The following is a 24,961-nucleotide window of genomic DNA, read 5'->3' as shown; positions in this document are numbered from 1 at the left end:
TCCAGGTTCTGTTTATGATTCACTGATGGCCGCAACGTGTATGGCGACGACGTGGGGAGAGATACAGACGTAACACTATCATTGAGCATGATTTCTTCGGTGGAGTGTGTTATGGGCTGGGGAGGTGTTTCCTACGATAGGAGGACGGATCTTCTTCTTGCTCCCGGTAATCTGACAGGACAGCGTTACGTCAACGAAATCTTGCGCCCCTTTGTTGCTCCGATGGCCCATCGGGAAGGACGTAACTTCATCTTTCAAGATTATAACGCAAGACCACATAGGGCTCGTGTTGCTGTTGACTTTGTCAGACAACAAGGCATTTTGAAACTTCCGTGGCCTGCTAAATCTCCAGACATGTCGCCCATTGAACATGTGTGTGGTATGGTAGGAGAGTTCGTGCACGGCGCCCTGGACCTGCTAATCTCAAGGAACTTGGAACAAAAACAGCGAAAAACAAGGGTGCTGAAACACACCAGCACGATGTTTGATTCAAACGCTCAAACACAACAGCCTAATGCATGTGGAAGACAGACTTCCCTTGCAGCTTGTGGCAACTGGGATTTGGCAATGTGAATCCTTTCCGAGGGGCTTGGACCACAACATATCGGTCATCTGCCCTTGATGTTTTTCTGGGTCTTCCAGAACGAGGCCTGTCCTGTACTCTACCAGTGGCCTGGAACCTGTCCCTCAGTCTGTGAATGACAGAGGGAGACACCTGAAGACTGCGAGCAACACTTCTTCTGGATTCACCATCCTGTAACCATGCAGTGGTCCTGCTTCTGTCGTGGGCGCTTAACGGTCTGCGCTATGACATGGTGAAGCGCGTGGTCAACTCGGATATATGTAAGCGATTTATGTCACCACGTGGCAAACTTCTGTCTCACTTTGTTAGTACTCGTTACTTAGTGAATGTTATTTAATATACCAATTCACATACTTTCAGAAGCAAGGATAACATGAACAAATCTCTCATTGATTACATCCTGATTCCCTCACATTTACTTAATAATGTCACATCAAGTAAAGTGTTGTTCACTAATTATGATACATCTGATCACTTTCCATACGTAGCTTCCATACAAATAAATGATAATACAAAGGCAAAGGTTAAAGAAACTCATTTTGTTAAATGGGACAAAGCTTCCAGTATTGAGATCTCTTCATACAAGAACTGTCTTGATAACCTGCTTAACAATGCCAAGACTTGTTCATCAGTCCATACACGTGATGCTATTGAATCATTCAGTACAGTAATAAGCGAATGTATGATTAAAGCCAGTAGTCAGTCTCTACCAGTAGGTAATTTTAAAGCGCATTTAAAACCTTACTGGAAGCAGGATGGGCTGCATAACGATCATTTTAACATGGGCGTTGCTAGGAGGCGATGGTTGTGCGAGGATAAGCCAAAGGGGGGGGAGAGGGAAGAAAAGAAATTTAATCATATAAGCAGGCCAAGCGAGAATTCCGACGCCGCCATAGACAGTCAAAGCGGGCCTATACTAAGAATCTGTACTCGGACCTAGAAACTACCTGTGAGACCGATGTGATTACGTTTTAAATCGGAGTTGTTAAACTTGCGTATGATAACTTCAGTGCAACATCTCCCACTGACATCTGTCAGCTCTGGGGTAGATACTATGCAGATTTAGCAAAACCGTACGATTGTGACCAATTTGATCAAGATTTCAAACATCGAATTGACAGTGAAATTGTCAAATTAGACTCCAGCAATGAAACTAATTCATGGGTTGATAATATACTCTGTGCAGACATATCCGTTCACGAAATCACAAGATATATACAGAAACTGAGTAGAAACAAATCGCCTGGCCCTGACAAAATTAATCATGAGCATGTGATGTTTGGTGGTGAGCTTTTGGTAGGGAAGTTAGCACTATTATTTAATGCTATTCTCAGACTTCAGTACACACCTGCTGCGTATAGACACGGGGTGATTATACCCATCTACAAGGATAAAAAGGATAAATCAAACCCGGCCAATTATAGAGGTATTACGCTCACATCTTGTTTAAGTAAACTTTTTGAGAAAATTCTCCTAGAAAGACTAGAAACGTGGACCTCCCAAAATGCTTGCAATTTTCCCGATGTGCTACAATTTGGATTTAGGAAAGAACATGGCGCTGTCATGTCGCTATTTACCCTTATTGAATGTGTGCAAACCTATCTTAATAGGGGGTCATGTATCTACACAGCATTCCTAGATAACGAGAAGGCCTTTGACCGAATATGGCAATCGGGTCTCTTCGTTAAACTTTATCATCTTGGTATAAGAGGTAAAATGTGGTCTCTGCTACGTCACTGCTACACTTCCATGTATGCTTGCGTCCAGTATAAGGGTGAACAGTCTGATACCTTTGCTGTCAAACAAGGCATCGGTCAGGGTAGAGTTATCTCAGCTTGGTTATTTCTCGTGTACATAAATGACCTCATAACTGAGCTCCGGCAGGTAGACACTGGAATATGTATATATAACGTTCGATTGCCATGTGTACTACTTGCTGATGATACTACACTTATTAGTTACAGCCCTAAAAGTCTACAACTAGCTTTAGACATACCCCTGTCTGATAGTGTAAAGTACGCGGGTGTTCTTCTCCAAAGTAATCTTTCTTTTAAACTATATATTGAGGAGAGCTGTACTAAAGCAAGGCGCACTGTTAATTCCCTCCTCTCTGTTGGTCTAAACAGTAGGGATTTACATCAGTATTCAAGTACATGTATTAAGATATGGAAAAGAATGATATTAACAACGAGTTTTTATGGCTGTGAATTACTACCCATTCTCCATGGTAAAGACCTTGAACTAACTGAAAGCACTCAGCGCTACTTTGCCAGGATTGTACAAGGTTTTGATAAACGCTCTCCTACTGACGCCACCATTGCTGATCTAGGACTCTGGCGCATGGTCGGCTATATAGATAAATGCAGACTACAGCTGCTTGGGCGTCTCTGTAACTTATCATGTGTCCCAATCTGTAAAACAATCTTTTGTGCATCTACCTCACTCTATTATTCTCATACCAAGAACTTAGACAGTTTATGTGGAGTACTGCTTTCAACAGCTAAGAAATACATGTATAACTTACTTCATTATGTATTAGACTACATCTGCACAGGAGAATTCCCGGCGAAACATAAGTGGAGAAAGATTGTAGTAAATGAAATAAGTAACCACGAGGAAGAAGTTTGGAAATATAAACTATCATGCAGAGCTGACTTGTCTAGATATTCTAAAATCTATACAGCACTTTCACCTCATGTGTTATACAGCATGGCATTGTTATATCCAGAACTGAGAGAAGAATTGCAATATGTAATAAGGATTGGATCCGGAAGCAAACTATCAAAAGAATGTAAAAAATGTAATACCTTCGCTAACGATTTCTATCACCATGTTATCCTAAACTGTGGATCTCTACTTTCAGAGAGAGATGTATTTTTCTCAACTCTAATCGATAATCTTGAAATTGACGTGTATATCAAAATAGAGATGATGGAAGAGCATGACACGCTGGCATTCTTTCTAATTGGATACATATCCAGCAGAGGGAGGGAATTTAATAGACTTATCGGGCCGAGCCGTATATGCATCCAGAACGTATACCCTGGAGATAATCGAGGATGGTGGAATATGAGACCTCACGGCAAAATTCCTTTGGGCTTCAAAATACAGAGATTGTATGGTCTTTAAAATTATGACCAAGTTGATCCTCCTGCTCCACCTGTCACGCCAGCAGCTTCTGCTAAAGCCTGGATTGAGATCTGAACTCAGTTGAATTGTGATTTAGAAAACGGTCCAAAACACTGAAACACACACTAAACACTCACATATATCTGGGCAGACACTCTAACCACTACACCAAGGAGGTGGTTACCAACTTCATAAAAGCTAAGAGCAACATTATGGTGCTGACAGACATGTTGGTTTAAAAAACAGATTTATGGAAACAATTTCCAAAAGAAATAAGATAACATTTGCCATTGGCACTTCAAAATGGACCAGCTGAAAATGGACCACTTGAGTTGAAAGAAGAGTAAAACAATGTCGGCATGCATTAATTAAATTGCCATAACTGAGTCTCTATCATAAGGTTGAGCACATATAAGTATCCAGCTCCATGTAGAAACTAGTACAGATATATGACCATATGTGAATTTTATCAATGTTTATTCATGTATAGAATTTCCATTTTTACTATGTATTAATAATATACCAGTACTTATAACATACATGCACATAACAAAATAAACTAACAAAGGTTTTACAATCAAAGGTACTTAAAAAGATATACAATTTCTTGCCAAGCAAAATGTACATGCTTTAACTTATGTTCTATTTTAAATATTTGTACACATATTGTATCTCTTTCTTGAAAGATAACAAATTTCATTAGAACATAAGAGTTACATAGCACTGCTCACCTGACTATGTAATATAGTCTAAAGTGTCAATAAAGACAGACGCTTTACAAAGTATCGGTTTCTTGGCATCTATAGAACAAACATGCATGTGACGTTTTAAGCTTCACTGGATAAGTTGCTTTTGGTAGGGGTCATTACAGGGGCAAAGAGAAATATTGCCTGTGAAACAGCTTTTGTTTACTACTACTGCAATACTTACTTCACATGTAAGAAAACTATTGGCCTCTGTTATTACAGAAGCACTGAAATAAGATAATCATTTGAAATTTGTATTAAACTATTTCCTGTAAGAAAATGCATGTGAACTTCAAACAATATGGATGCAATGATTAGATTGCAGCATCGTATCTAAAACTATTATTCCATTCAGAATAATATACACATGGAACTTAATTAAGCACAGCAAAAATCAAAATTACACAGAATGAAAAGGTTACTAAATATTTATCATTTATCAATCTATGATAGATGTTTCCCCCCACACCATTGACAGCAGCACAGTTAATGTACGATGTAGCACACTGTGCCTTCAACACAATAACTGTTACAAGTCTACAACATACTGGTCATCAACATTACAGGTACAAATGTCTCAACAAGGGTTGCATGCTAATTACAAGGCAATATCATGACACCTCACATACTGTCTAAAGCGTGAAGATGGCAGATTATGGAGTGAGAAATGCAGGAATGTCTTGCACTGAGACTGGATATCAAGGAGGATGTCAACAAACTGAAATTTATTTAAAGCTTAGAAACACTGAATAACAAATGAAGGACAGGCCATCACCAGTTCAGCCTCACACCCAGGAGAGAAGATGCAGAGGGGAACGCTTGATAAGGAACATCCATTTCACAACAGTTGAGTTTAAAGACACAGTGCCTAACAGGCAAAGTGATTTCAACCAGAAGTATCAGAAATGGTCTGATACAGATACGGAAAACTCTGTTGCAGATGATATCTCATTTGGTATGTCTAAACTAGAATACTGCAATTCGATAATTGGAGCTGAGATATCAATCAATGATCATTTGTAATCATAGAGCCCACTACAAATTCACTTGGGTCATAACGGGACACTATATCACATTGTGCGACCGAAACCTGCATGGTAAATACTACGATCAAGAATCGAGAATACTTCCTGTTGAGACATGCACACGGGCATGTTGTTTACATTGCAGTTTTACGTGTTGGGTGTTTATGTCTTGATTTAACAAATATTACAATAAGAAACCTATTTTCTAAAGTTATATTTGATGTTTCATTTTTTTAATGAATATCAATTAGTCTCCTGAGCACATTGATAATTGCTGATGGATGCGATATTGACGGATTGACCCATTATTCTATCAATTGCTCCAGCACTAGTAAAGAGTCCATTTTCCCATAGTTGTCTGTTACCCATGGTAGTCAGCCATGCATGTTTGGAGTTCTGGAGCAAATACAGCCATGGCTGCACACATCATTCTAGACATCCATCCATTTGATGGAAGAGGACTGTGGTAATGGTATGGAGATGTGTTTCATTCAATTGACTTGACTTGATCACTATAAACATAATCTGAACATACCTTGATATCAGCCTGACATCCTGGACACAGTAGTTATCCCCATTTGGAGAATCATGTGTTGGCCACAAGACCTGTATTTATGAATGATGCTAGCACTCAGAGATCATAGGCTGTTCTGGAACACTTAAATCACATGATATTGTGACTCTTCCTTCAAGATGTCTAGATCCAAGAGAACATGTGTGGAACATTTTAGACTGTCAAGTCTGACAGAGATCGACCTGTCTAAACTTTACATGGACTTGTTGCTGCTGTGTATGGGCATGGGTAGAAATATCTCCTCAACAAGTGCAATGTGTGATTCATGGAATATAGGAAACTTCTGCCTGCAGTCATCTATGTGTAGTATTGACAAGAACTAAATAGTATTCAACTTTCTTTCTTTAAAAAGCCCACAATTAAGCCCTTATGCTCTTCATTATGGATGAGTGTGGTAGGCAGTAAATATCATTGGTCACTGTTATCTCGAACACATTTTGCCTGCAAAAAAACTTGACTCATTCATTACAATTAGAAGAAAAAGCTACTCTGTTTTCAATTTTGCGGTCCTTTATTGTTGATTTAAGACCGCTAAATGTAATTTAAAAACCGAACGCGTATAGGTGACAATATGGGATGTGCTTAATGTATTTCCAGGTGTACATATTCTAATATTGTGCGAAATAGTAGCAGCCTTTACATTATGTATTTATATAACACACTAATAACCTTAAGTGAAGTACTTAGGCTGTGAATATGTTGACATAAAATGCTCAAAAGTACTGGAAATATAGTTGTTAATGAGTTAATGGATACATGTTGTAAATGTCCATTCTCTGTCAACTCAGGTTCATTCAAAAGCGGCAATGTGATTGTTGCTGATGTGAATAATGGAGGGTTGGTGACCTCTTAACACATTTTCCTTGAACATGTGAAAAGTTTTTAAAATAGATTATATTGACTTATTCTGACTCGATCAAGTAGCTGATTTCAGTATGCTGCTGGTAATAACTGCTCATGCTTACATATTTGTGCTGGGGAAGAGACATTTCAACATTTTGGTCTATACTATAAACACATTCTTTTACACAATTGTATGGTATTAACACAATGTTATTAATAGCTGTTGCTAACATCAACATTATCTTGATATCAATGTACTGCCATTGCAGCACTTACATTAAGAATCTATTGATACTAACATGTATTAATACTTATATGTACCCTTAGCTTCTGCAGTGTTTACAGTTGTTGGAGAGGCATTCTGAAAGGCTTAAATAGCATGGTGAAAAGTGCAAAGGTCTTATCAATGCCAAAAAATAAAATGTTGCATTAAGTGTGAAACTTCTGTGGTGGGCACTGTCCCAACATGGATTCCAACATTGTAAACACAAATGAACTGAACAATATAATATGTCATCATGAGGAGAAACAGCAAGCCAAGTTCCGCTTCCCCATCAGGCAATTTCAGAGTATATGGTGAATGAGTTTGGAAACAATGTAATAGCATTACATTTTTAGCAGAAATGGTCAAGGTGTGGTGTCGTTACTTGATGTGAGATATGAACTGGATGAACCAATTCTGGTATAATTATTGGTGAGAACAAGCATGTGAAGTTGTTTCTCAAAGAATGATGTCTACATTGGATGATGAATGACTTTTTTGTATTTTCCAATATGGACCCTTCAAACACAAAGTTTTTTTATTAGATTTAAAAAAAATAGTCTTCTCTCAGATAAACCTGGTGACCTTAATACAAATCCAATTTTATGCTTTGACAAAATTTTAACCTCCTTTTAGTAAACATCCACAAAAAAACTGCAGCTGATCCACTCAACCATTTTGGAAAACATAAAAAAGTTCAAAGGCAACCACTACAACACCGATGGAGCCCTTTAAAGGACCAGTGAGCCAGAAAAATAATCTGCTGTAAACGTCCACGGAATGAGTCTTTGAAATACTCCTGTGATAGTTACCTAGACTGGCAGTATGCATCGTAAGTCCACATGGCATCCGGTCCGTCTACTGTCATACACTCAGTATGCCACAGGAGACTAGTCAATCATACTGGTCACTTGTTAATATTGTTGTGAATAACTTGATTGTGAGGAACATATAAACATTCTGAGTTCACTCCTGTAGTCACTCAGGATGACTATGTTAGTGAATAATAGTCACACCGATGGGCCAAACTTGCCCTCTATGTAACAAGACAAAGTCATCTGTAATGACAATGTTTGAATTATGTGTAAAACAACTGCTCAATATGCATACAGTGATTCAAGAAGTAAGTGAAGACTTGTGAGTTATTCTCATGTTCATGAGATATAATTAATACACAATGCTGAGCAATCTGCAGTCTCTGTGCAGAACACTTCAGTCTGACTTTTAGACCTTGGCTTTTGACTAGTGGCCTAATTTAAGCACTGTAACTGTTACGGCTGGATCACACATGGTGAACTGAATCTGTATTGACTCTAAAGCTGTTGTGTAACATCTTCAACCATCAACTTCATGCTTGCAGAGTCACTGCCGTCATCATCATCATCATCGTCGTCGTCATCATCATCATCTGCATTTTCCACTTGATGACTGGTTTGGATGGTATCATGTTCTTCATTGTATTCAATGTCGGGTTCCTCCTCTGTCGTCACTGAAAATCAATGGGAAAACATAAAGAGTTTGCACTATAATGGAGAGCAGTAGATGACTACTGTAAATCATGACACTAATGCGTCACGAATTTAATGCGAGTGTGAGGGTGTACACTTCTGCTATTGTTACATAATTTGCTGATGTATAAGTTCAATGGATACCAATCAGTGTCATAGTAATTAGTGCTCACTTGTCAATTACTGTAAACGTATTATATTTCGCGCAGGTTTTATTTTTGCGCTTTTCGAGCAAAACATTTTAGCGCGAAAATTTATACACCGCGAATAAACCTGTCATTCATTCAGTCTAGCCACCCTCGCCCCTGAGTTGTTACCATAACACATCACGTTTGAAGACAGAAATCAACGGGAATCTTAAAATGACGACTGATCATACTTAACTGTCGCTGTAATGGATTTCCCAAAACATAATTAAATAATGAGCCAAATCCCATTGCCAATTAGCAAAACAGCAATGTGTGTTGTGGCCGCCATGGAAATTGGTCACATGACATGGTTTGATACAAAACAGATTACCGTGAAACGACTTGGAAAGAAATAATACAGCAGTATTTTATTTATTCATTAAGATTTTATTCACCAGTACATCATGAAGCGAATAGTCACTAACACTCAATCATCTCATTCACAACAACCCGGCTTGTTTGAAATCACAAAAGAGCTTCATATACAGTATAAGTTAATTAGTCAAATCGTCAGAATTCGAACATAAGACTGATGTGTTTTTCATCTCTTCCGGGAGTAAACGGATTACTGTGTACTAGTATATCGCACAGATAGGGATTTCCTGTGAGTAAGCAATAAATGCCGCCTGACAGGTTAAGCCACTCTGTTTGTTTTCACTGCTATTAGTGGCGGCCAAAGAGACAGTTGGCAGTTCCGGCAATTACTGATTGCGCGAATAATTGACCGCGCGATGTAGTCTAAATTGTCAATTCCGCGAAAATTGCACCACGCGAAAATAAGTACGTTTACAGTAAGTTTATGATAGATGATTAAATTGTTGTTATATTCTGTATTCTGTAAGTTCTCAAAAGTAGACATGGTCAGACTGAAATGCTTCATTACAATAATGCGAGACGAGTAAAGACGCATTTTTCGCATTAATGACTGACTGACTGACTGAGTTTGGTTTTACGCCGCTTTTAGCAATATTCCAGCAACATCACGGCGGGGGACACCAGAAATGGGCTTCACACATTGTACCCATGTGGGGTTTTCGCATTAATGAAATGCTTGCATTAATTTCATGATTTACAGTATACCCCTAGAACATTGAAGACTCACTGGAATGCAGCATAGAAATAGCTCAGGGTCAATTTTATAACCAACAATTTTAAACAATACAAACACAAAATAATGCTAATAAGTAATAGGTATACAACTTTTCATTATTTGTCACTGCTACTGAGTGAGTGAGTGAGTGAGTGAGCATAGTTTTACACCGCACTCAGCAATATTCCAGCTATATGGCGGCGGTCTGTAAATAATCGAGTCTGGACCAGACAATCCAGTGATCAACAGCATGAGCATTGATCTGCACAACTGGGCACCGAATACATGTGTCAATCAAGTCAGGGAGCCTGACCACCCGATCCCGTTAGTCGCCTCTTACGCCAAGCATGGGTTACTGAAGATCAATATTCTAACCCGGATCTTCACGGGTGTCACTGCTACTGTGTGTAGAAAGATTCTGGTAAGTCTCTCATAAATATAATCTAGAATCAACTAAATCAAAAGTCAACAGTTGCTCAATATGTACAATCCAAATAATAGTATGAAGAGCACAACTCCATGACAAAAATCATTAACCAAATTTGGAATATTTGAATCTGATTGGCATGGATGCATTTTGACAGACATTTGATGCAAAGAGAGAAGCCTTTTCCTAATGTAATCAAGTATTGGTCCTCTTCTGAACCCATGAGTACAGATATACTTGAGCACATTAAATGTAAATTTTGATAGTATTTGATGTAAGATATGATAAATTTTGATAGTTCCAACACTTCACTGTGATGCTACAAATCTGTGATTAACATAAATAAAACAATAATGCAACAGCACCAGCTCAGTAGATATGCTTTAACAGCTGAATATTGGGAATAATTTACAATGTCAACAAAGACAGCCACCTTAACCTGAAAACACTATGCCATGATAAGCATGAGATTAGAATAAATATGCATTTTGAGAGAATATAAGTGCATAGTTGCAGCCATATTGAAAATCAAATTACAAATTCTTGAAAACATTGGTGGGATCCAGGACCTGAATTTTCAGCTTTATTCGTCTAATGGTTTCTGAGATACTGTCGCAATAAATGTGTTTTCAGTCAAACTTCAAGCATGGTCAAAGTGCTCATTTAAAAAACTTACTTTATGAGCCCCAGTACTAATGTGGCCAATAAAGAAAATGTTGTGGTTCAAATTACACCTCTTTAAAATTTAGTGTATATACAAGCAAGTCCGGTAATTCCGCGTGTCTGGTAATTCTGCAGCTGCAATAGCGTACTTCTGTATCGAAGGTAAACATCGTCTGCTACTGCATTTACGCTTGAAATCGGGACATTTCTATAAGGGACTGGCTTTTAATCACTAAAGGTAAGTAAATAATAGTAATTGACAGTTTTATGAAAATTTGTTTTCTTCAGACTTTAAAACCTTTTTCTTCATTATTCATAATTGGATTTAATATGAAACACTCTTCCTTACATTGATGAAGTGACTTTTGAAAATAATCTGGCCCTAATACGCTTCCATACTTCGGATCTCCAGCTGGATGTTATGCACATCAGTTGCTGCGCAGAATTACCGGACAGCAAGCGATGTCGTCAGAACACCGGTAAGATCAACCGTATGGCATAATGCATCGTTAGAATCTTATAGTCGTCAATAAAACTTATATTTCTAGGTAAACATGATGCATACCAGCATGTTTAGTCACATAAACCACAAAAAAATAAGAGACGATAGTTGCCGTGTTGCGATCGATGTCCTTAGGTGCGCGAAATTACCGGAAGGCATTGTAGGTAGGATTAAAAAAAAGAAGAAGAAAAATTGCACCCCACCCCCCCCCCCAAAGTATGAACTGACAGAACATTTATCAATGTGTAATAGTTTATTGAATCAAGTTTCAGATCGCACACTTGTGGCCATGATGTTGACTTTCTCTATCAGAAGGCCATGGTCTGTCAGGGCCAGGAATAAACGAAAGCTTAGAGAGAGAAATAATGTAACTTCTTTTCCATGTTAGCTTCAACTGACAGGGAAAAGTTGACCTAGCAATGAATTATCACACAATCTGTTCACCTTCCCTTCGCAATTTCTTTAAGATTTTCCAAATTAATTGATTAGTTATCTTTATATTTTATTATATATTATCTTACATGTAATGGATTTACGTAAGTAGAGAGTTTGTGACTGTGTTGTGAACGGATCCATCCCAATTTAGCAAAGACTGTGGTTGCCTCAGGGATTGTCACTTGTCTTGTTATAACCACAGAGGTGTTGTGTACAGTGGAGTGCAGATTAGTGGTCATTTTCAAAATTGGTAGGATTTTCTGTCCGTTCCAAATAAAAAAAACTCTGTTAACTTAAAAGGATTCTTTTGTGCTAGAAAACATATTTAGATGTTTACTAGTCAGTAAATGTGGTATATCAATAGTCTTGTCATTTTGAAATTTATATTTAGCCACATTTTAGGGTCAAAATTGGCAGATTTGCTCTGTCCGGAGGTGACGGTCCTAATATCAATGTTCACAAATAATGTAAATATAAATGCAAATAAACAAACTAATTCATATTATGCCAATTAGGATTGATCAAGCATAGTCAAACTGCATTTAATTTTGTTTTAACTTAAAAAAGTTTTTTTCTACAAATTGTAACATGCTTGTCCTGTGATTCTGTGTCCTGACCGTTACCAGTGTATGAAATTCCTGCAATAACTTCCCCCTGGAGCTGGATTGTAATTCAACTTTCTGTGTCTGCTTGAGCTAGCCCCTGTGCATGTGACAGCAAATGAAATAATGAAATTCAACACATTTTGCAGAAAATTTACACCATCAAATAAGTATAAATGTTATGTGTCAACCTTAATTGTCCAGACCGTTACCAATGTATTTTGTGTCAAATATATCTCTTTGTTTTTTTAAATTTCAATGGATATGTTGCCCAGAAATGGAAAAGGTGGAAGGCATGTCCTTTGAAATCTTTTAGGGATCATTCATTTTTTTATTTTAGATTTACTTACAAATTGTCTTGACCGTTACTGTCCAAACCGTTACCATTCTGCAAAGTAACGGTTTGGACAGTCCTTGTAACAGTCTGGACAAAATGATTTGTATTTCAAAAAGTTGTTCATTAATATTTGAAATATAACAAATTTATAATTACTTTTAGGGTTAAGATAAGTTTAAGCATGGGATTTTACTGTTCAAAGGAGTTTTGATGTAGTAGCATAAAAAACACAGTCTCTAGTAACGGTTTGGACAAATAATAGTAACGGTCTGGACATATCTTTAATAAATTTCTATTTTAAAGAATATGTTCCATGGTGTGATAATAATTTTCTGTTTACTTATCTATCTGCTTTAAATAATAAAAACCAAAACGAATTTAATATGTTAAGTTCCTATTTTCTATAAGATCTATAGTCTTAATAAATTAAAGGTAACAGTTAGAACATCTATGGTATCAGTTTGGACAAAATGTAGTAACGGTAAACAACTTTCAGTATTCCAACCTTTAAAGATTTTTTGGGTGTAAACTGTTTTAACTTTAACTGTGAGATATGTAAGGCTACCATTTACTTTGAATATTTGCTAGGTGCTAATATGTTGGCCAAACCATTGTATTTGATAAATATGTGTTACCATCTGACGATTAACAAAAACTAAAGGTATCCGAGTGAATGAAAAATGTATATTTCTTGGAGACTAATATTTGAGATTTCATTTGAATTAAAACTAAATCAAATTTCAGGAATTTGATTTTACTGTAATAAAGAATTTAAAATCCTACCAATTTTGAAAATGACCCGTACATTTGTCATTTTTTAAAATTATGTGATAACAGTGAGCATTAAATGAAATATGTCAGCTTTTGTGTTTGGTTTCGGTGAAAAACGTGACTTTAGGGTGCATCTACAAGAACTTAAAAACTCCTGAATATAATATTTTCCATAAGTTTTAATTGTCATTTGAGGCAAGACTGTACAAAATTACAAACAAACCAAGTCTACATTGATCAACAAAACAATGAGTACAAAAATATATATTGACAGACTACCAAGATATATAAAAGATGACTGTTCAATTCACTCATTTGCAGATTTTACACAATCACATTAAAACCCACTTTTTACACTAATGTACCGTATATCACCGTAGATAAGCTGAATTTTGAGGCCTAAAATAGCAGTCTGTAGAAGAGGGTCGGCTTATCTATGGGTTACACTTTCGTCAAACTTTTTTCAGGGGATAAGAAAATGACCTTGTATCTCTTTTCATGAACAGACAGGCAAGAGAAGATGACTTTGTCAGTAAAGACGTCAAATTTGCAATTAAACATCACTAGACAAGATTATTTCCCCTTTCAGTTCTAATTTGATTTGCTAGGCATTGTATTATATGCAGGGATTAAGATTCTGTGTGTATTTGCCATGTAATAGCAATCAGTCGTGCACACATTTCCCGGTGATCTAGTTAAAACATACCCAATTATATAACAGGATGCTGCAGTGAATGGTAGTTTGGTACTATATAATATCTAAAACTAAGAGAAATATAGCCTAGCATTGTGTAATTTGAATTACAGGTTTTGGTCTATATAATATGTAAAATATGTATAATCAATACTGAGTTGTTCTGAGCTGGGTATTCATTACTGTTTTTCTAAGAATTATTAGCGACAATCGATTATTAAATTTTGCAATCGACTGTCGCATCGGAAAAGGGTAATGAATCAATTATTGATTATAATCTATCATTGGAACATCACTAGTGCAGATATGATTATCAATGTACTCGGATGAACAAGTTTAATGCTTGTCACAAGATGAAGGTTGTAGTTGCTGGAAGCCTAGTCACTGGCCAGGCAAACTTGACTCCACCTGTTTATCTTCGATTAACAATCACAGAAGCAGTTGATAAAAAACTATCATGAAACTATGCGAGAAAAAAGATCTTTTGGCCTGAAAATTTTCGACGCAAAGAATAAATCAGCTCAAAAAACTTATATCCATGAGCCAATTATCTTCCTTTATAGTAGGACCTGATATAAAAACACCCATTTACTCTTGAACTCCAGTTACACCATTCACAGTATAGGATAAACACCTCTTGACTATGATTTCCTGCATTTTCTCCAGCTCTCAAGACATGCAGCCTCAGACAACAGCATACATCAGCAAATTTACAGTAAATACAAGCTCTACAAGCGGATGCTCTAACAATGATGTGGAAGGGTCCATTTGCTTACGAATTACCTCCTTGACCTCAGAGTTATCAAGAAAGTAGAAGATACAGATTTTGTCATCATTCTGTTAACACTAGCATAGAGACAGGGCTTGGTGCCCAAGATTATTTCCATTATCATGCCATCGATATGTCACAATCTCTGACTCAGTCCAAATTAAACATAGCTTAAGGTAAGATCCATTACTTCAACTCACACACTTGAAAGCTAAGATGGAAGACATTCTGCCAGTTGTATTCAGCAGGAGAACCAGATCATGGTAAGGCAACATTACCATTACCATTTATTGATTTCCTACTTCACCTTAGACACATAAAGACATTGTGATGTGGAATTCATGGAACTATGAAAGGCACTATGCTCTGTTCATCATCATGATGGCATAAGTGTTAATAGATATTTGTACTACTAGCCAGTTCCACAAGTGAACTTGAAAGTTAGAAGTATTTACCTTGAGTACTGGACACTGCGTTCTGCTGCCCACTGCGGCGGTTGTTATGTGTCTTTATGTGTTTTGACAAGTGATCACTCCGCATAAAGCGTTTGTTGCACTCTGAACACTGGAATTTTTTCTCACCTAAAATGCAAAATACGAAAGACCATTATCAGGGGTGGAAATAACCCATTGCCCGACGTCCGAGTCCAGTGTTTTTTTCTGTCGGGCAAGCAAATTTGTATATCACACTGTACCGGTGTCCAGTTGACTTTCCAATGTTAATTATGTTGTTTATTTAAAAAATCAACAAGAACACGGACGGAAAAGTGGAAAAATTATCAGGGCAAGTGATTTTACATGTGCCACTGTACCGGAGTACACTAGCGATTTTAAATTTATTTCCACCCCTGATTATATACCATGATATACAGAGGTGACAAAAAATTTGGTAAGTGAGGATGTGGTTTGTTTGCTTTTTAACATGGCACTCAGCAATATTCCAGATATAAGGCGACGGCCTGTAAATAATTGAGCCTGGACCAGACAATAGTGAGGATGTGTCTAACTAGATGTACGCAGCTTTCATGTTGGAACAGTTGAAAAAATATCAATTGACTATCAATGTTTACTAAGTTTAATGATTTGACCTTGAGTGATCATGAACTTACATTGTGTTCACTCAAGTATTGAAACAATGAGACTCTCCCTCGGACTGATCAGAGATCAAGTATACTAACTACCCTCAAATTCCAATAATTGACGTTATCTTGCAAACAAGTAATTTTGAATTTGAAAATAACTTAATCACTAGTTTTGAAGTTATTGGTTGAAAATCTTTATGGTCATCAATCATATACATATTTTACTACAACTAGTAGTTTTGATTCTTTAACTTCCGTGAAGCGATCTGAAACAAGTAAGATATCGTTTCAGGCTTCCACAACGCTCGCTTCGCACTCACAAACATAACCCATTTAGCATGAACTGCGGGGTCCTGTGGAAATCTGTGCAAGGTGACACCATCGCCCGACCCCTAGGAGCAATTGACGACAAAGCAACGATTCGGCATGTCGTCGTTGACGTCGAGAAATCATCAACATGATGAGAGTGCTACACACTTTATATACAACTAACTGAAAATCGTTCCTCATATGACGTCACTGCAGTGCTCTGGCGACAGAGTTACGTAACCTGTCTGTGGTTTCGTTGGCGGGCGAGAGTGAAGCAGGCGACTTTTTGGCAACTTTTAATCGCTCGGTATTAATTAACCACAAGTATTTTAAGAATGAATTTGGTGTTCTAACCACAAATCTTTCATATGTAATAGTTAAAAGAGTAAAAAAAACCAAAGTTTATTTGTTCTCTAAGGGTAACTTATTCTAAAGCAAACATGCATGCTCTCAATGGACAGTTTGAGCCATAATGAAATTATTGTAGGATGATCAACCATTTCCTGGACCATATTACTAACAGTAGCCCTAATGTTGCTGTAATAATTTCTATTTAATGTCAAGTTTGGTTTCCATGGCAACCACATGCAAAAACCTAATGTTTGCTAAGATATGGTTTTCCAAGTTTGCATCTACTTTGATTGCCCATTAGCATTTTCATTATATGCTGTAAATATATAACAATTGAACATAGCTGTTAGCCCCAACATTAGTTGCACTACCCAATTCTAAACATTTTGAACAAGATTTAACAGATGACACAATCCCCCTGTCTGGTGAATTAGGAAAAGGAGTTTCGCTAACCCAAACATTGGAATGCATACCTTCAACCTGTACAGTTCAGGAAAGAAAATAATGCTGTTCAGAGTACTTTAACATCTCAAACCATCAAAAGGCATCACTTCGCCACTACTGATCTGTAAGGCCAGTTTCAATAAGAATTTCTTATCAAGAAACAAGCACTAACCTCATTTTCAGACCAAATCATCAAAAGGCACCACTTAACTGATCTGATAAGCAAGTAAGTAAGTTCTATCCAGAACTATTCACCAGCCTAGAAAAGGGCAACTTGATTGATATGTATAGCAAGTTTAAAAATGTAATTTTCTGAGTAAAATTGATATTTTATACTTATCCTGACTCATGTATTATTGCTTGTCTCCTTCCTTTCCCGAACGTTAGTGGAACACTTGTATCTCCTTTTTGAAGCTCCCTTAAAAAAAGCAGACGTAAAATCACTACTCACCACGAGTTGTCTCCCTCTCGGTTTTGGCGGGAAAACGGCGCCACCCATCTTCCCACTCTCCGAATTGCTAGCCCGACACTTTGATTTACAGGGAAATACAAAGTGCCTAGTGGGGAGGTTGGGAGGGCTTACCTCATGAGTCAGGATAAGTATAAAATGTCAAGTTTACTCAGAAAATTACATATTTTTCCTTATCCTGACTCATGTATTATAGCTTGTAGAATCCTACGGATTTGGTGGTGGGTCAAGCCACTTCTGGATTCCAATTGGTGATTTACGTCTTGCATACCCCCTATGGGAACTTCCTGGTAGCACTTCAATTTACTGCTAGGCCCTGCTGCTGCTGTAACCCTTACTTCCAGCTATCTCTGATGGGGGGACCACAATTGTTAACTTTTGGTCCTTGCTTCTGTTAACATTATATGTGGATTTTAACAACTCCATCTCTTGATGCATGCATGAAGTGGAGAAGCGACCCTTCTTATGTACGAGTACGTCCTTACAAGTACTGGGTCTTATCACTCATGCTAGTCTGTCTTATATGGACTATGGCATATGGACTCTAAAGCTGTAACTCTCCTGAGTGTAGGCTTTTGCAAGTCATGTGATAAAAGGGCGAGACTCTGTCTCAGCGCCTCTGTGGAACTGTCAATTGTTGTGCTACAACAAGTGGGCCCGAAATGGTGAATGCCAGAGACGTCCTCAGTGGCGATGTCTCTCAGGTAGTGGTTGGCAAACACCATATCTTTATAAAGGTGATAAATGTACTATGTTGTCAATAAATCAACTCGTCTATTGTCTACCTAATTTTTATTTCAACCGATTTAACATTCCCATGCATTTAAAGGGCAGTTTACAGGAGAGAATTTGGTACCAAAACAGCAACTTAAGATTTTTTTCAGAGTTCAACAACAGAAATCTGAAATAGTCTTTACATTTATGCTAATAATACAGGTGGTGTAAAAATATGAATTAACATTTTTCCTAAACAAATAAATGTTGAATGTTTGTGTTACTTTACTTAATTATCGTTTCTTTATTGAAGAAATATTAATATAAATGTTAAGTCTTGATAAATACGTTTCCCGTCATGCATGCACATCTTTATCACAGCATCCACTGTGGCCAACGATTTGCAATCGATTGTTGCAAAGGTTTATAGTTTTTTTCTGCTTTAAAAAAGACAGAGGTAAACCTTTCATTAGTTTAGAAAGGGTTTATTACAGAACTTGTAGAGCTGTTGGCATGTCTTACCAACAAGTTCACAATATTGTAAATAAATCAGACAAGAGAGGGACCGTCTCAAATGCAAAACCGGGACGTAAAACCATCCTTGACAACTTTGACAAGGGAGTGCTTAAACGGGTTGTCTACAAACTTTACGAGAAGAAAAATATATATATTCTAAAGAAGTTACACCAGTGACTTCGTTAAATCTTTGGCCAATGTTCACAACTAGATTAAACAGACCAAATTATATCCATATTTTTTCAATGAAATATACTGTTGACATGCAAAACATTTATTAAAACGTTGCACATTTCTACAATCAATCGATAAGATAACACAAGTGATAGGAATCTTTCCAATGTACAGTAATTCGTATGTTTATTTCAAAACAAATACACATACACAAATGATCCCTTACATAACCAATATTATACTATCGTGCACACATATTCAACATTTTGCAGAAAACATCTATTGAGATGACCCCTCCCCCGAGCGTGTGCTCAGGTGTCAATTTCACCTGTCGATACCATGCATGCTGATGACATAACACAGGCAGTTAATGTTTGTATCAAATAACATCCCACTACACCTTATTTTTCTAAGTTTTTGGTATTTTCATCAGTAAAATCACATTTTAGAGCATGTCTCAAAATTTATTCCCTCGGTCTACATTAGGTAGATGTTTCTTGAAGTGATATTTGTTATTTAAGTAACTGTAATACCTCTGAATTTTAAATAAAAGTCAAAAAAGCATTTTTCTAGCATTTCCGACAGTACTTTAGCAAGTTCGTCCACTCTGGTAGTTGCAGTTGAGGCAGTCCTAGTTCTTGTATGAGAATGGGGAACCATATTTTCGCTGGCCAATAAGGCGCAATCAAAATCAGTTGCAGGTTCCTTGTCTGCATGATTTTCTGCAACACTTTCGGTATTAGAGCTGGTGGCGGGAACGCGTAAGCGTTTAGTCCTTCCCAAGAGATGCTTAGAGTATCTGTTGCCCATGCTCGTGGATCTGGTATTGGAGAGACGAATGTTACCAGTTGATTGTTGAATCTTGCGGCAAACAAGTCTATTGGTGGCGCTCCTATCTCTTGTATGATCTGTTTGAAGATTTCTGGATGTAGCATCCATTCTGTTGGGGATGACTGAGTTGGACGAGATAGTGCGTCTGCTATCACATTCTTGGCTCCTGGAATGTGGCATGCCTTATGTGGATGTTCAGATTGTCTGTTATGCTGAACCGATGAAAGCACAGGTTCAGAAGGTTCGCCAACCTTGTTGATCCTTGTTTGCTTATGTAGAACACCACTGTGGAGTTGTCCGTGTGTACCGTTAGATGAGCATTTTTTAGAATGCTGGTCCAGTGGAGTATGGCGTTTATCACTGCTTTCATTTCTAGCATGTTGATATGCAGATCTTTCTCTTGTAACGTCCATTTCCCAGCTGACACTTTGTTGTCGAGGTGTGCTCCCCATCCTTGGAGAGATGCGTCCACATAGAGATGCGTATGCACTCCGGCTCTGCTAAGTAGGTGCCTCCGCAAACATTCGATCTCTGAGTCCACCATAGTAGATATGGTTTTAGTCTGTCCGGGAGTCCGAATCGTCCAGATGTGCAATTACGAAGACCTGTAGTGGGCGTAGTTGTAATCTCCCTCTGCGCCTCATATCTTGTGCTGACGTGAGGAGACCCAACAAACTCTGCCACTGTCGGAGTGGCCACGGAGAGAGTAGAGCTTGCGATACCATCTGTTGTATCTTTAGCCAACGGTCCTCTGGTAATGTTATGCGGTTTTCTGTTGTGATGAGCCGAATTGCTAGGAACTGCAGGTCCTGTGTAGGCTCTAGTTCCGACTTGAGGACTGAGTAGGCTCTGCCAACTTTGTAGTAATAACGGAGAGAGTAGTGCTTGAGATACAATGGCTTGTATCTAGATCCAACAATCGTGAAACCCTAGCCATGTCCGTAAGGGAAACGAAGCAATGTCCAACTCTGTGACTACCATCGTTGTGAAGTCTATATAAAGTAGACTGGCTGCCGTAACCAAAAGTCCGTTAAACGTACGTTGCTGCAATTCGCCTGATGAACCGTCTTTAATGCTGACAGGGAAGGTCTCTAACCCTGTGAAGACAGCCGCATCAATGTAGTTCCGTCTAACTGGACTGTAATAGAGGCCTTCCTCCCACGTTGAAAGGTTGTTGTCACTTGTAAACAATTCCCTGACATGTGAACTACGTCCGACTTCTGCGCAGGGCGTTGTCTCTCATGGACCAATCAAAATGCAGCATTTTGATTCCTTTAACTTCCCGTGATGTGACGTCACCGGTGTAGCTGAAAAAAGGTCCTTGTACAATCTTGTGCAGTCGTTGAGATCTTATCAACACTCGGTCTTGTCCGTTATACGAGTTATACGAGTGACCACGTGTATAGAGGGTTGCATGGTAAACGCGAGAAAGATTTCGCCGCGTAATACCGATGTAGGTAGGCTGTTTTCCTGGCTGCTGTGACTGTTACTTCAGACTGAAGATAATGCCGTCGTCCTTATATACAGATGATCAGCTGAAGTCTACACCTCCTCAGCGCTGCCACTTGTAGACTGCATTCATCGATCTCAATGAAGCGTCGTAAATACCCTCTTTGTGTTGAAACACACAGGTCCTTGTAGAGTTGATGGTCAACTCTGTTGTAAGTTCTACAAAGGGAGTCGTTGCTGATTTTGTAGTTTACATCAATCTCTGGAGTCTTTATGCAGGGTCCCATGTAAAGTAGCGGGAATTCCCAAGCTTGAATGTTGGGAATATGTTGACTTTGTAACTTCATAGCCTTAGCAAGGCTGTGCTGAACCCCGCCAATGTAAATACCTGAAGATCTGTACGCTCTCCAGAGTAGCGTTGGGACGTCTGCCTGATGACACTGGCTAGTGTATCAATGGACTTATTAACACTTAATCATCATGACTTCCCTGGATTCCTTTGTGACTTCCTTGGCAACCTTGTCAATCTCCCCTGCAAAGATGGATGTTGTAGACCATGGAGCTCTGTACAGAGTCTTGCTGATATGGATGATAAATGCTCTGACATCAATTGGTGGTCCTTTTTCTGCCTCATCATCTGATGACGATCTATTTGGTTCTGAAGAGCGTGCCGTCCTGCACGCAGGTTTGCTGACGTCATGTAGCGTAGATCTGCTCTTAGTCCTAGAGCTAGATTCTCTGGTAGGCCTCTCAGATGTATCATCAGTGTGGGGTCCTTCGTGCAGCACTGGATCCTCTCTGAGGTTGATGACTTGAGCATGAGAGCCGCCTGGCTGTCCATCATGCGAGGTTCTTTCTTGTGCGAAGCGCTTCTCCATCATCTCCATCATATGTTGAGAGAATTGCTGCATAAAGGCCCCGGGGTTGTATGTCTGCGATGACTGTAGTGATGTCGTATCTGAGATGGTAGCGATATGGTCCAGGGATCGCTGTGCCTCATGGATCTCTGCTGTCAGTGTAGAAGGTAACTCCTACTGTGTAGAGATGGCTGCTGACGTTACCGTTGCTGAGGCCTGCTTTTCCTTATGCTGTATCTCTGGGATGATCAACAACGGCTCATCATATAAGCCTCTCTCTTCCATCGGGACGATTTCGGCCGAAAAGTCCTCGTAGTCTGTGAAGAACTCCCCGTAGAGTTGGTTGAAGCCTTCGGGTTGTAAGGCTTCTTCTGCGTTGAAGATGGCCTCTTTTTCTTCATATGGGTTGAGGAGTTGTCCGACGTAGAAGATCTTTTCTTCGACGTAATGGCGGACCTCATCCCACGCTCATCTTCTGAGGACGCCTCCGGCAGGTCACTGGATGGAAGTATGTCGTCTGACGATAGACAGCTCTTTAGGGACTCAGCCGGTTTAGCCATGACTTGCAAAAGTCGTCTGGATTTATCCTTAGCACGCCTAAGTACAGAGAAATAATAATTATTAAATTCAATTTGTGTTAATTGCTGACATAATTTACAGCGAGAGCTGGAAGTACATATTGTTGTGCAACTGGGGCACAATAAATGCGGGTCTGCAGCAGATAACCTAAACCTACAACGAAAATAGGTTTTAATGAAATGTAAACAAACTGAACAATCACGTAAAAACCGTCAATAAACAGTCAAATTACTAATAAATTTCAAACCATATTGTAGAAGGATACTCCCTGAAACCTTATAAAGGTAACTTATAGGGAAATAACTAAGTTATCAAAGGATATAGTGCCGTGTTGGAGACACAGGTGCTCTCCCAACCGTCCACTAGGGCGAAGAAGGAGAGAGTGAAGAGTGGGAAGACGGGTGGCGCCATTTTTCCGCCAAAACCGAGAGGGAGACAACTCGTGGTGAGTAGTGATTTTACGTCTGCTTTTTTTAAGGGAGCTTCAAAAAGGAGATACAAGTGTTCCACTAACGTTCGGGAAAGGAAGGAGACAAGCAATAATACATGAGTCAGGATAAGGAAAAATAAACCCTAACATATTCAACAGTTTGGGAGATATGCTCTGGAAATGGAAAACAGGCAATGGACAAGCCCATTGCTTTATCCCCCAGTTGAAAAATTCAAATGCAACCTATTTAGTTGTGAGCATATGACAAGATATGAAGACAATGTGAAAGATAATGAGTGAGTGAGTGAGTTTAGTAGCTTTTAGCAATATTCTAGCAATATCACAGCAGGAGACACCACCAATGGGCTTCACACATTGTACCCATGTGGGGAATCGAACCTGGATCTTCAGCATGACAAGCAAACACTTTAACCACTAGGCTACCCCACCGTCCCAGGTAATGATGAACAGAATACAGACATGTGATGACACAAGGCTACTAGCCTATCAGTTGGCTGTGCTGGAAACATGTTGTTAAGCAGAACATTTATTCCAAATCACAATTTCCAAAAGATAAACTACTATATGAGGAATTATTATAACTGGTTGCTGGATTTATCACTCACCTGTATGTGTTCGTTTATGTCTCTGCAATTCATCAGAACGTGTGAATCTCTTGCCACAAAACAACCAGTTACATACAAATGGTCGCTCTCCCGTATGCCACCTGCGGATAAAATGACATCTTTTTATCATCTATGATAGGCATTAATATTTGACACATCCAACAACTGAATAGCTGGGATTCTCACGAAAGCAGGCCCACCTGGATATGTAGCCAGTGTTCGTGTTAATGCAAAAAAATGTGTGTTTCACGGACATACATCTACATTTCATGCACAATATTTTCTACCTAATATCTTTTTGACTAGCAGGGTTCTGACATCTAGTTAACCCCCCGGATAGTTGACAATTGTTCCTGCGTACCTAATAAATCCAAAGTCCCTCAAACTGGAAATAGGCTACAATTACCTACACATTGTGAATTGAAAGTACTAACAGAGGTATAGATAAGCTGCATATCTGCGTAAATTACGCATACATTTATGTGAAAACCCAATTCCTATTGAGTCTATTGTGCACAAGAACGCTTGAATTTTTGTAAATACTCAATAAATTTCATCTTACATGTGTTCACACAAAAATGTCAAATCTCAGTATGCGTACCGGTGAATTAGTTGCTGTAATTAAAGTCTGAAAACCGATATATCAACTGTCCTTGGATGGTTTCACAAGCTGAGTGAATGTTGTTACCGCCCTTAGTTCAGTGACTGAAGCACACATTAGTACATTACCATGTGACTATTTGTTGAAATATGGCGTCCGAAAAAGGGGCAGGAATTCATTAGCCCCAAAGTTCAAACAAACACTTTATTTATGTATATACATGGTCTGGAAATTATTGAAAATGTACACTGTGAGGAACCTGACAGGAATAGAAGACACAGCGGGGATACTGTATCAAAAATGACAGTGGCCGAATGGAAAAGCAAATTCCCATGGCTTGAGTTTTCCGACAAAGAAGGCCAGGTGTTTATGAACTGCAGTC

The 24,961-nt window shown here is 38.5% G+C and overlaps 1 protein-coding gene across 1 annotated transcript in view; it reads right to left on the bottom strand.

Moving 5' to 3' along the window:
• Nucleotides 1-4,172: 4,172 nt before the first annotated feature.
• LOC124262535 (transcription factor Sp4-like) overlaps nucleotides 4,173-24,961 on the bottom strand; it is a 29,751-nt gene continuing 8,962 nt past the window's right edge. Inside the window, 3 exon segments of the mRNA XM_046697040.1 lie at nucleotides 4,173-8,651; nucleotides 15,604-15,729; nucleotides 23,979-24,079. Of these exon segments, the coding sequence (XP_046552996.1) occupies nucleotides 8,476-8,651; nucleotides 15,604-15,729; nucleotides 23,979-24,079 (403 nt within the window). The 3' untranslated portion in view covers nucleotides 4,173-8,475.

The sequence above is a fragment of the Haliotis rubra genome, unplaced genomic scaffold, assembly GCF_003918875.1.
Source record: "Haliotis rubra isolate DU_JTF1 unplaced genomic scaffold, ASM391887v1 Scf843, whole genome shotgun sequence".
Taxonomy (NCBI): domain Eukaryota; kingdom Metazoa; phylum Mollusca; class Gastropoda; order Lepetellida; family Haliotidae; genus Haliotis; species Haliotis rubra.
The sequence above is the reverse complement of the archived record's forward strand: the minus strand, read 5'-3'. Positions and strand labels throughout refer to the sequence as shown.